Below are 13606 nucleotides of genomic sequence, written 5' to 3'. Positions count from 1 at the left end.
CATCTACAAGTCTTGTTTTTTTTTTTTAATGGACCTATGACATGTACTTCAGACTTGTTAGGCAGAGTGCTAGAGCCAATTATGCATCTGCACAATTATATATACAGATACACATCTGTACAATATGAAGACACCCAGTTTTATTTTAGTTAAGAAGCACACTTCTTCCTCTTTCCCCCCTCCTCCCTAAAGACAGGCACACTTGATACCAAGAGAGGAACCCTGATTGTTTGTTTCCCGTTTATTAGTATGTTGTATGTTTATTAGTATGTTGTATGTTTATTAGTATGTTGTATGTTTATTAGTATGTTGTATGTTTATTTGTTGCTTCATGTTTTGGTTTTGAGGTTTTTTTCTTTAGTTTTTGTTTGTTTCTTTTTGTTTTGTTTTGACAGAATCTCACTATGCAGTCCTGGCTGTTCTGGAACTCACTGTGTCGACCAGACAGGCTAGCCTTGAACTCTCAGAGATTTGGCTGCCTCTGCCTCCTGAGTGGTGGTATTAAAGGAGTGTGTCACAACATTAGGCTGACCTAGGACTCCTATTTGGCCTCCTATTGGTGACATTATAAGCAAGAGCCTCTATGACCAGCTTTCTTATTTTACTTTTAAATAAATCTGCAAGCTAAAGAGAGAGGGTTTACTTAGAAAATGTGGGCTTAGAAACTTAAGCTGGGAACTGGGCCACTTTGGTAGTGGTGCAGGTGATGTCGGGGGTTCTGTGGGCTTCCCTCGATGGAAGTAGAGGAGGGGGTTTGTGGTCATGGATGAAAGACAACACTGGGCTTTCAAGGTAAGCCCACCACTGTTACTTACAAATGGTTCTCATAAACTGAATCCACTGTACTCCCCACTTCACTCAATACAGAAATTTCAGAGATATCCTGTAGGGGGAGCCAGAGACCTTTCCCTTTTTGTCTTTCTGCACCTAAAGAGCCCTTTTACCACAGAGCAGGAAGCCTGAGAAGCCAAGGCTGAGTCAGGCCCAATGCATTATTTTGCACTTATTTTTTTTTTGAGGGGGTGGGGTGGACGGAGGGGGGTGATGCCAAGCCTTAAATGTACTTGGTTTAGTTTGGGCATGGGAGATGTTGATTCAACAGTAATTTCATCTAATCATCTATCCAGGAAAGTTTGGGTTTTGTTTGTTTGGTTTTTGATATTTTGTCTTTTCAAGACAGGGTTTCTCTGTGTAGCCCTGGCTATCCTGGAACTTGCTTTGTAGACTAGGCTGGCCTCAAACTCAGAGATCTGCCTGCTTCTCCCTCCTGAGTACGGGGATTAAAGCTGAGCGCCAGGACTGCCCAGTTAGGAAAGTTTTTTTGTTTGTTTGTTTATTATTATTTTTTTTTTAAATTTTGAGAGTGTGCATGGTCTGTACATCTGTGTGTCTGCCTGCATGCACATGCGCCCTCCCTCCATATGCAGAGATCAGAGGACAACTTCTGGGAACTCATTTCTCTTTTTTCCCATGAGTCCTGGGATTGAACTAACAGTGTCAGGTTGATGGCAAACCCCTTTGCTGGCTGAGCCCTCTTGTTGACCCCAGAAGAACTATCTAATTCTGTTTTAAAAATGACTTGTAATCAGTGATTCCATAAAAAACAATCACTTCAAACTTTCATTAAGCTTCTCTGTATGTAAAAGTCTCCCGCTACACAACTGTAACACCTGTGCAGAGTGCCCAGGTCAGTCTTTTTCATTGATTTTTATTGAGCTCTACATTTTTCTCTGCTCCCCTCCCTGCCTCTCCCCTCCCCTTCAACCCTCCCTCAAGGTTTCCATGCTCCCAATTTACTCAGGAGATCTTGTCTTTTTCTACTTGCCATGTAGATTAGATCCATGTATGTCTCTCTTAGGGTCCTCATTGCTGTCTAGGTTCTCTGGGACTGTGATTTGTAGGCTGGTTTTCTTTGCTTTATGTTTAAAAACTACTTATGAGTGAGTACATATTGTATTTGTCTTTCTGGGGCTGGGTTACCTCACTCCATATGATGTTTTCTAGCTCCATCCATTTGCCTGAAGTCTCCACAGACCTCGAAAGAACAGTACTCAACTTCATATTGAAAAAGAAAAAAAAAAACAGGATATCCAAAACAATCCTGTACAATAAAAGAACTTCTGGAGGCATCACGATCCCTAGGTCAGTCTTATGCAGGCTCCCTGGTTGTCTCTTCAGTCTCTGAGAGCCCCTCTGAGCCCAGGTTAGTTGATTGTATAAACACCTCCCATGTACCAAGTCCAGGCAAGGGGGCTTAGTATAAGGAGTAGGGTCCTACAGATCCTGTTCCCACTTTTAGAGTCTACATGGAGGACCCCAGCTTAGGCTTCTAGCAAAAGTGGATGAGTAGCCTGAACTGATTGTCTTCTGTGACCAGACTGTTGGTGCCTGACCCAGCTTTCATCAGAGAGGTGTCATCCAGGAACTTATGGGGGCAGGTGCAGAAACACAAAGCCAAACATTAAATGAGGTTGGGGAATCCTGCAGAAGAGGAGGATAGAGGATTATAGGAGCCAGGGGGTTCAAGGATATCAACAAAACATGGCATATCAAGTAAGTAAGCAAGTCGGTCAGCATCTTCTTGATTAATGACTGATGTGGGTAGTACTTAAATTGTAAAATAAAGCAGGTTGAACAGATAAGAGGAGCAAGCCAGTAAACAGCATTCCTCCATGCGTGCTCCTGCTTCAGTTTCTATCCTGATTTTTGGTGATGAAGTTACCTGGTCTCAACCTACTCTTTCTGAATCTGGTGGGGGATGGATGGAGTCATGAACTAAGGGCTCATCAAAAGTCTCCCAACCAAAAAAAGTCCAGGACTAGATGGTTTCAGTTCAGAATTCTACAAGATTTTCAAAGAAGAACTAATAGCAATACTCCTCAAATTGTTTCACACAAGAGAAACAGAAGGAACATTGGCAAACACTTTTTATGAGGCTACAATTACCCTGATATACAAACCACATAAAGACATTACTAAAAAATAGAATTACAGACCAATCTCACTCATGAACCTTGATGCAAAGATACCCAATAAAATACTGGCAAATCGAATCAAAAAACACATCAGAACCATCCTTCACCATGATCAAGTCGGCTTCATCCCAGAGATGCAGGGACGGTTCAACATAAAAATCTGTTAACATAATCCACCATATAAACAAACTGAAAAACAAAAACCACGTGATCATCTCATTAGATGCTAAAAAAAGTTTTCGACAAAATACAACATCCCTTTATGATAAAGCTCTTGGAGAGAGCAGGAATTCAAGGAACATTACTAAACATAATAAAAACAATATACAGCAGGCTAACAGCCAACATCAAACTAAATGGAGAGAAACTCACAGGGATCCCACTGAAATCAGGTACAAGATAAAGTTGTCCACTCTTTCCATATCTACTCAATATAGTTCTTGAGGTCCTAAGCTAGTGCAATAAGACAACAAAAGGAGATCAAAGGGATACAAATCAGAAAAGCAGAAGTCAAACTTTCACTATTAGCTGATGATGTGATAGTTTACATAAGTGACCCCAAAAATTCTACCAAGGAACTTCTACAACTCATAAACACTTTCAGTAATATAGCAGGATACAAGATTAACTAAAAAAAAAAAATCAGTAGCCCTCCTGTACACAGATGATAAATGGGCTGAGAAAGAAATCAGAGAAACATCACCCTTCACAATAGCCAATAGCCACAAATAACATAAAACATCTCAGAGTAATTCTAACCAAACAAGTGGAAGACTTGTATGACAAGAACTTTGAATCTTTGAAAAAAGAAATTGAAGAAGACACCAGAAAGTAGAAAGATATCTCTTGCTCTTTGGTAGGCAGAATTAACACAGTAAAAATGTCAATCTTACCAAAAGCAATCTACAGATTCAATGCAATGCCCATCAAAATCCCAGGAAAATTCTTCACAGACATTGAAAGAATGGTACTCAACTTCATATGGAAAAGCAAAAAGTACCCAGGATAGCCAGAACAATCCTGTGCAATAAAAGAACTTCTGGAGGAATCACAATCCATGAATTCAAACTCTACTACAGAGCTACAGTACTGAAAACAGCCTGGAATTGGTATAAAACAGACAGGAGGACAAATGGAACCGGATCGAAGACCCGGATATTAACCCACATGCTTTTGAACACCTGATTTTTGACAAAGAAGCAAAAAATATCAACCAGAAAAAATAAAGCATATCTAACAACTGGTGCTGGCATAACTGGATAGCAACATGTAGAAGAATTAAAATAGATCCATATCTATCACTATGCACAAAATTCAAATCAAAATGGATCAAAGACCTCAACATAAAGCCAGCCATACTAAACCTCACAGAAGAGAAAGTGGGAAGTACACTTGAATGCATTGGCACAGAAGACCACTTCCTAAATATAACTCCAGTAGCACAAACACTGAGAGAAGCAATTAATAAATGGGACCTCCTGAAACTGAAAAGATTCTGTAAAGCAAAGGACATGGTCAACAAGACAAAACGACAGCCTACAGAATGGGAAAAGATCTTCACTAACCCCCTATCAGACAGAGATCTGATCTCCAAAATATACAAAAGAGCTCAAGAAATTAGTTATCGAAAGAACAAATAAGCCAATTAAAAAAATGGAGTACAGACCTAAACAGAGAACTCTCAACAGAGGAATCTAAAATGGCTGAAAGACACTTAAGGAAATGTTCAACATCTTTAGTCATCAGAGAAATGCAAATCACAACAATTCTGAGATTCCATCTTACACCTGTAAGAATGGCAAAGATAAAAAAACACTGATGACAACTTATGCTGGAGAGGTTGTGGGGAAAAGGGAACATGTCTGCATTGCTGCTGGGAGTGCAAGCTGGTACAGCCCCTTTGGATGTCAGTATGGTGATTTCTCAGAAAATTAGAAAACAACCTTCCTCAAGACCCAAGCCGGGTGGTGGTGGCGCACACCTTTAATCCCAGAACTCAGGAGGCAGAGGCAGGCGGATCTCTGTGAGTTCGAGACCAGCCTGGTCTACAAGAGTTAGTTCCAGGACAGGCTCCAAAACTACAGAGAAACCTTGTCTCAAAAAAACCAAAAAAAAAAAAAAAAAGACCCAGCAATACCACTTTTGGGTATATACCCAAAGGATGCTCAATTGTTCCACAAGGACATGTGCTCAACTGTGTTCACAGCAGCATTGTTTGTCATGACCAAAATTTGGAAACAACCTAAATGCCCCTCAATCGAAGAATGGATAAGGAAAATGTGGTACATTTACGCAATAGAGTAGTACTACAGAGAAAAATAATGACATCTTGAAATTTGCAGGCAAATGGCTGGATCTAGAAAACATCATATTGAGTAAAGTAACCTAGACACAGAAAGACAATTATCACATGTACTCACTCATAAGTGTTTTTTAAACATAAAGCAAAGAAAATCAGCCTACAAATCACAATCCCAGAACCTAGACAACAATGAGGACCCTAAAAGAGACATACATGGATCTAATCTACATGGGAAGTAGAAAAAGACAAGATCTCCTAAGTAAATTGGAAGCATGGGGACCATAGGAGAAGGTTGAAGGGGAGGAAAGAGGCAGTGAGGGGAGCAGAGAAAATTTAGAGCCCAATGAAGTCAATTAAAAAAAAATAGAGAAAGAAAAAACATGGCTCTTCTCCTCATTGTTATAATAGAGCGTCAGAGAAAGAGCCAGGCCCTGAAGACATCAGTGTGTGTGTGTGTGTGTGTGTGTGTGTGTGTGTGCGTGTGTGTGCGTGTGTGCACGCGCGTGTGTGTGTGTTACACATTTAAGTTGGTATGTGTGCACACGTGTGTGCAGTCATGTTTGGAGGACAGAGGACAACCTCAATTATCATCTTCAGTTGCCATACTTTTTTTTAAACATGGTCTTTCAATGGCTTGAGGCTGGCTGCCCACTGAGCCCTAGGAATCCATTTATCTCTGCCTCCCCAGTGCTGGGATTACAAGAACACCTGCCATTCAAAGCCTTAAATGTGGGTGCTAAGGATTAAATTTAGGTTCCCATGCTTGTAAAGAAAGCATTTTTTTTTTTACTAATGGATCCATCTTCCCATCCCTTGAAGATATCTTTATCTTACCTTAGCCAGAGCCAAGCTGAACTAAAGAACTATGAGATAATGAACGGAGGTTGTCTTAAGATTCAGCATTGCGGTGATGGGTGTCTGTATCAGGGGGAAACAACTACAGCTAGCTCCTAGGGAGGTAAAGCTGACCTGGGCTCAAGAAAGATGCCTTCCTATCAATGATACTACCTTCCACAAACAAATGCTACCCTGCAGTGGAGTTCACTTTCCTCGGAAAGTCACCGTCCTCTTCGCTGCCCACCTGTGCCCTGCATCCCCAGCCTCGGCTGAGGCCCAGTGTTCCACAGAGCCTTCTGCACCCCTGGCCCACACACAGGCTTGCAAACACTCTGCTCTGAACTCCCACAGGCTTTCTGCTGGACCTGGCAATTCTGGGCTTAATTACATAGTAGGTAGTGTTACCTTCTCTCATTTCATGTCTGTTTATCTTGTTTCCAAAATAAGATTGAAACTTATCCTCAGACAGGAACTATGTTTTTTTTTCTATTGGTGCTGTCTCTAAATACTTACACACATACATACACATATATACATACAAACACACACACACTATGCACAATTTTGTTTTTAATCATCTTGTCATACAAAGAAAGAACACTTAGGCATATATTTATAGGTAGATATCTCCAATTGCATCAGGCGGTGGTGGCATACGCCTTTAATTGTAGCACTTGGGAGGCAGAGGCAGGCGCATCTCTGGGAGTTCAAGGCCAGCCTGGTCTACAAGAGCTAGTTCCAGGACAGGCTCCAAAGCTACAGAGAAACCCTGTCTCGAAAAAAAAAAATAAAAAAGAAAAGAAAAAGAAAAAATAAAGATCTTCCCAATTGCTTTCTTTACCCTGTGACTGGCCACTAACTCAGCTTTCTGTTTCTTACTACAGCATTCTGTTTTCTGGTGAAATTTGTTGATGGGGTTAAAGTCTAAGATTGGGCCCACAGTGAATAAGACAGGGTTAGTTTTTCATTGATGGTTCCAGTCAACAGTGGCTCTAATCATGTTCCCCATTATGCCAGTCAGAGAACTGGGGTGAAACGTGTTTGAAATCATAACACAACAAAATGGGATGCTGTGCCTGAGATACTCCTAACCTAGCGCTAAGCACACAACAGATGCTCGATAAAAATGGGTTAGGTGCGGCTGGAGAGATGGCTCAGAGGCTAAGAGCACTGACTGCTCTTCCAAAGGTCCCGAGTCCAATTCACAGCAACCACATGGTGGCTCACAATCATCTGTAATGAGATCTGATGCCCTCATCTGGCCTGCAGGTGTACATGCAGGCAGAACACTGTACACATAATAAATAATAAAGAAAACTTTTTTTAAAAAAATGGGTTAGGCAGATGTATAACTGCCTCAATGAGAAAGCATGTGTCTAGCACAAGAAAGACCTTGGGTTTCATTCAGCTCCAACATCAAGATAATAGAAGGTGCATTAGTACATCAGTGAGTTTCTCCTATGGCATCCTCTAACTACAGGAGACGACCCTCCATACAAACATCTACGCACACAAAGAGAGCACAGCTAACCTCCCCTGGGGTAGTTCCTAAAGGAACAGACAGATGAGTTCTCCAGAACATGTTGTTCATGTCTCAAAATAAGATCCACCTCTCATTTCAGGGCACACGTATTTTTAGTGGTCAGGGGAAGGATTTTTGTAAGGAAAACAATGAAAGGGCCCATATTGTGGGAACAGGAATTAAAATAAGCTGAACCTCACCATCTGCAGGCATAGATGCCTTCCCACCCTGCTGCCTTTTGTGGGGTTCCATTCTGCTCTATCTGTTCCTTTAGTGCAGAAAGTGAGTCCTGGGGGGCTACTGCCCTGCTAACAAAGCTTGCACAACGTTCTTGGTATGTAACATACACTGCACATTGCCCCATCAAAGCCCTGCTGTAATTCCAGCAAAGGGACTGCCATTGTTATCATCCTTTTCCTTTTATAGAAGACAATACTGAGAAAGCAGGGTGGGGACAGATAAGGCGATCTTGCATAAAGTAGCTGAGGAAAAGCCAATTGAGCTGGAACAGAACAGAGGGCTGGATTCTGATCTATTTGGAAGTCCCCTGGTCCTCTGCAAGTTCCACCAGCTGCTGAGGCGCCTTGAAACTTGGGAGATACCACGCCAGTTCTGTGTGCCTCTCTGGTTCTCATGGCATTTCTAGAAACTGGAGGTGGACAAGGAGGAGTGCGAAAGAGGAGAGATGGCAATGCATCCACTTAGATCAGCTCTCCCCCTCCCTTGCTGCCTCAAGTGAGGTGTCCCTGGATGAGTAGGGTAGTGATGGAGGGATGCCAGCCAAGCAGCAGAGGAGGCACAGCCTTTCCCAACTCACTCCTCAAAACGCCCAGTGTTCCAATGTTAAAGAAGCCCCCAAGATCAGAAAAAGAGTGTAGACATCAAGTGGTCAGACTGGAGTAAATTGCCCACCCCATACTTCCAGGCTATGTGAACCAGGACAAGTCAGCATCTCTGAGCTTCAGGTGCCTGATCTGCAAACATGGAGTAGTTAACAATGCTGACCTCATAGGTTTGCTCTGAAGATGGAGTGCGGATGGAGCTGAGGGGCAGTAGGACCCACACGGAAGCCTCTGAATACCCACTGCCATTATGTTGATTGTACTGTTGAGTGTGCAACAAGACATATGCAACCATATCTGCTTTATTATACAATACATAAGCCTATACCGAGGATAAGAATTGCAACATGGTATGGGTTGGGCACTAAAAAAGATACAGGCTGTGGTGTTACCTCTGTTTTTTAATCACCATAGTGCCAGCAATATCACCTGTCCCCACATTCCAAAGGGTGTGTAGCATTGGGGTAGACTTATATCTTGTACTTTATTTCAAATCCCAGCCAGTGAAGGCAGTATTCCTCCCCTTTGCAGGATGAGGAAAAAGCTGCCCAAAATGTTTACACCTAATGGTCCTTTTCCTGCTTTAAAGTCCTGTTACCTGAGAATGCTCACTTGTTACCATGGTGACTCATAAGTTCAATGGTTGTTTCCCAGAGAAGTATTCTATGTATTAAGTCAGACAGAGGAACCTCCTGACGCTGACTTGAGTCTGGGACTCCTCTACAACAGGCAGGAAGGTTTGGGATTTCACCCAAGGGCAGTTACTAAGAAGCAAAAGTATTTCATTAAAGATGTTTTCTTCTGTAAGGGTGGACAGGTTCTTTTATTATTATTATTATTATTATTATTATTATTATTATTATTATTATTATTATTATTTCATGGTCCAGCAGGCCAGTGTTGTGTTTTCAGTTCCAACATTGGAACTCCCCACCAGATGGCATCATTTACAGGTTTCCAAAGTCCCTAGTTTCCTGCCCTTCCCAGAACTGTAAGGCAGGACTCTCTATGTCCTTCCTGGGCTAAGTGAAAAAACAGAGACCCCAGATTACAAAGCCAGTCAGCCCCAGCTCAGGGCCACACTCAGGACACACCTCAGATCTGCATGTGCCTTTTGTGATCTTGGCATACTGACAAGAAAACCATTCTCAGCAAGCACATCTCAGAGCCAGGAAGAGAACTTTTCCACTAGGCAATAAGTGAATATGATTGGAATGAGAAGCCAGGGTGCTGGGGCTCTAATTAAGGATATCCACACACGCAGGCGCCTTTACACACGTACATCGAAGAGTGTGTGGGCGACCACTGTGGCGACCCAGTGCCTTGCACGATGCAAGCACATCTCCATACAATATTTTTAGAACATTATCTAACAATGTCTACAAAATAAATTATTCATGTTCTTTTATTTGGCATTTCCTCTTCTGGTAATATGGAAATATCAATAGAAATAGAATTTCACAAATATATGCTTGACACTGTTTATGAAAGCACTGTTCAGAGTAGCAAAGAAAGCATCCAAGTGATCCATTAGGTCCTATAGCTCCACTATAAAACAAGCAGAAAATGGAATTTTACCCAAATGGCTATGACATTTCCCTTATCCCAGAGCTGAAGGGATGTCGATCACGTGTTACTATAAGAGCTAAATTGCAGTGGAATATAGCTATTTGAAAGAATTTCTTATGGGAATATCATCATCCCTCTAACGTGTGACTGTAAGTGTGTGTACATCCATTTGTTTATGTGTGGTGAAGGATGCGCTTACAGAAAGGTGTGTAGATTATTAACACCAGGTATCCGGGGTGGGGGGTGGGTCCAGGAAGGATGAAAGGAGAAAAGATCCCTGCTGTTTTCTTTGTCGGTATTTCAAAGTTTTCAGTGGTTCCAATATACATATGTTATTTGTGAAATATATGAAGTCTTACCCCCATGACCATTAAAAATCAAAACAACAAAACACAAAAGACAAAACCAACCAACCAAAGAAACAATAAAAACGTCTGAAAGCAAAGACAGAGAAAATTCTAAAATAAGTTTCTCAAATTCTGTTTTGGCCAGTTCCTCAGTCAACATCATAGGAGCAGAAATATTGTTAATTAAAAAATACACAGCATCAAAGAAAAACAAGGACCTGTCAATCTAAGCATTCTTGGAGCTAGTTAGTTTTTGTGACCATTTTCCTGTCCTAGTCTTGATTCTGGAGTAACCTGCTGAACTTAGCACCTAGGAATATCCCCACACCCAGAGAGGGAGTTGTGTAGCCTGTGATACCAAAGTGACTTGAGATGCTTCATCTTGTTCTGCCTCACCCCGGAGTTTGTAACTATAGATAGACCCCACCAGGAGACAGAACCAACTCTGGCAGGCAGGCAGGTCTTCTGGGGCATCAGAACCTGGTACTCTGACGACAGGCCTTGTTCCCATGGGTTTCTTTAACCAATTCTGACTCTCACTTGTAGAGTGACAACAGACAGAACTACGAACCACAGAAGTCCCTGCTCTTACGGTGATGACCATGGGACTTCAACAGTGATAAAACCATCTGAAGCATTAGCTCAGCCAATCCTTCTGGGCTGTCACCATCCAGTTCTAAAATCCTTAACCCATCCTACCTTAAGAGTCAGCCAGAAGGCAAAATAGTGTGACTTACCAAGCCAACTTCTGTTTAAGTACACAGACACAAACACGGGAGGCACTGTGAAGAAATCTACTACAGAATTCACTTCAAGCCAGAACCACAGCTTATCGTTGGCTGCAATAAACTGGGGGGAAAGAGAAATAAGACAGAAAGACAAAATGAGAGACATGGTGCCAGCATTTACTATATGTCCTTTTGTCAAAGGACCAACGTTGGGTTTCTGTGGGGTCTGGAGGATGACACTCCGTTCTTCTCATATTATCCTGTATACCAATCACTAGCTTGTTTGGGCGAATGCATAACCTTTTTAAGAAAGTGACTACATGCCACATAGGCCTTGGAGAATGATCAGACAATATACTTTCCTGTGGATCCTGGCAGCCTCACAGAGGATGAGGAAACTCACTTCCCTGGGTCTTTCTAAGGTAAATTTAACTGTGAATGAAGCACATATATACGCATTCATGCACATGTCTGCAATTCCCATTTCATACAAAACTCCTCATGAGTACCATCTATCTAGTATGGGCCCCCGAATCCCACCAACCTTCACCCCTGGTTGGCTCTGACAGTGGCGATCTCAACACTGCTAAGGATAAATTGATGAGCTTAAGATACTTTTGTTCAATTTACCTTTTAATAGAAAAACACATTCATGTTTGAATATGTTAGAAATTTAGGAACACTGAGACAGTGAAGATGCCATTGTTTCAGGCCCTTTTTTTGAACTATATCAAGCACATATTACAGAAAAGCAATGAGCTTTCCCATAGACCTAAGAATAGAAAGCAGGTGTGCAGACCACCATGGGGACCTCAGGCGTCTCCTTGCCTGGGAGAGCAGTCCTGGGTGGCATGTTATCCTGGAGTTTCAGATTCTCCTACCCCACCGTGCTACTCCTGGGAAATGCCGCCAAACTTACCCGCAAGCCAAAGTAGAGAAGGAAGAACACGTTGAAAGCCATGTCGATCTGTAATGTGAAATCTTTGTAGAAATTCTGGCAGGATTCTATTGGGCTATTAGGATGGGAAGAAGAAAAAGCAAGAGGTAAATAAAAGACAAAAAAACCCTCGTCACAGCTTCCACAATGCTGAGAAACGGTGGGTGGGGTAGAGGACGCTCATTGAATACATTTGGTCTTTCTACCCCTTGTGACCATCAAGCAAGCACTGCCAAAGGGGTTTCCATTCAACCATTCAGTGTTTTCTTCTTTTATTTGCTGGGGGTGGCGGTGGCAATTGTAGATATTTTTTTTTATCATCATTCAACAGTTGATCTGAGACTCAAAGGAAGGTCATGCATTCTCCTTGGAGGAAGGACAAGCAGGAAGGACTACCAAATTCCTTGATTTCACATTAACCCTTAAAGAACTGATTTCTTCAATTAAAAGGACTTATCACAAGGTTAAAACAACAGATCCTATGCCCTCCAGCCCATTAGAAGTGGAGCCCATTTTCCAGTAGCTACGTCTGAATCTTAGAAAAGCTATTAGCAAATTTGTTAAGGACTCAGGAGCATCTCAGGAAAGCTCTGGAGGAGAGGCTCCTGGTTACCATTCTAGCTAGTCTAAGCATGGACTTCTTGTGTGGTACTCTGCACTGGGGAAGGAAGCAATGTTCAACAATAAAATTCAAGACCATTAAACTAATGTATGGAAGCAGTACTCTAAGGGTTAATTTTGTTTGTTGTTGTCGTTGGCATGCAGGTTAATGGGCTTTGTTGTGTGTGTGCCAAGCAGCCAATGCGCACCCCCCCACCCCGCACACTTCTATTTTGTTCAAGAGTCGGCAGTTCCAAAGGGTACTACTATACAAACTGGTACAAGGCTCCCATGAGAGTTCCCACAGCAAACTGATCAGAACATCTCCGTGTGAACAGTGCCGAAGGTTGGAGCAGGTGGGAAGCACCAAAGTCTCACAGACATCTCAAAACTATAGCAGAAATTTCAGTAGACTGCCGTCTGTAAGCAAATGGAAGCATCCAGGCCGGGAATTATAAGACAGTGAGATGAGAAAAAGGGAGAATGGAGGGACCCCCGAATTCTTCTTCAGATGGGAAGCAAGCTGGACCTCCCTGACCATGAGTCAAGGAACTACAGAGGTGCATCAGGAAAGATTTCTGAGCAGCGTTGCTACTTTAGAAATCATTGCATAAGATACCAGTTAGTATAGTTGTACTTCAATCAGGGCAATGCTTGGCTGTTCAACAGGCAGGAATTGGTGCAGCCTAGGAATGCAGGGCCCACTTAGAGGTAAGTCAATCTATGGGAACCTCCAGTCATGTGACATGCACTGGCTTTCCCCATTGTTCATTGGGATTACAAACCAAACATGCCCCTGGTCGTGTTCCAAACCACTGATGTGTGGTAACCCTCCACACACAAAGGCAGAGTAACCTATTCTTGCATTTACAAAGTAAGCAGACTGAACAAAAGCTATAGAAAATGGTTGTTTTACAAAGGAAATGACAACTGCCAAGTTCCCACTA

At 42.2% G+C, this 13606-nt stretch overlaps 1 protein-coding gene across 30 annotated transcripts in view; it reads right to left on the bottom strand.

Annotated features, from left to right (window-relative positions):
- Kcnma1 (potassium calcium-activated channel subfamily M alpha 1) overlaps positions 1-13606 on the bottom strand; it is a 729767-nt gene that overhangs the window by 291081 nt on the left and 425080 nt on the right. For all 30 annotated transcript variants that reach the window (XM_041633822.1, XM_041633823.1, XM_041633826.1 and 27 more), the window contains exons 4-5: positions 12042-12135; positions 11132-11243 (exon numbers count right to left, since the gene is read on the bottom strand). In XM_041633822.1, coding sequence (XP_041489756.1) covers positions 11132-11243; positions 12042-12135 — 206 coding nt within the window. The remainder of the gene's footprint in view (positions 1-11131; positions 11244-12041; positions 12136-13606) is intronic.

Source organism: Microtus oregoni, unplaced genomic scaffold (assembly GCF_018167655.1).
Source record: "Microtus oregoni isolate MIOR12 unplaced genomic scaffold, Mior012 000045F_ref0000178, whole genome shotgun sequence".
In the NCBI taxonomy this organism is placed as follows: Eukaryota; Metazoa; Chordata; class Mammalia; order Rodentia; family Cricetidae; genus Microtus; species Microtus oregoni.
Note: the sequence above shows the minus strand (reverse complement) of the source record. Positions and strands in the feature narration are given on the sequence as shown.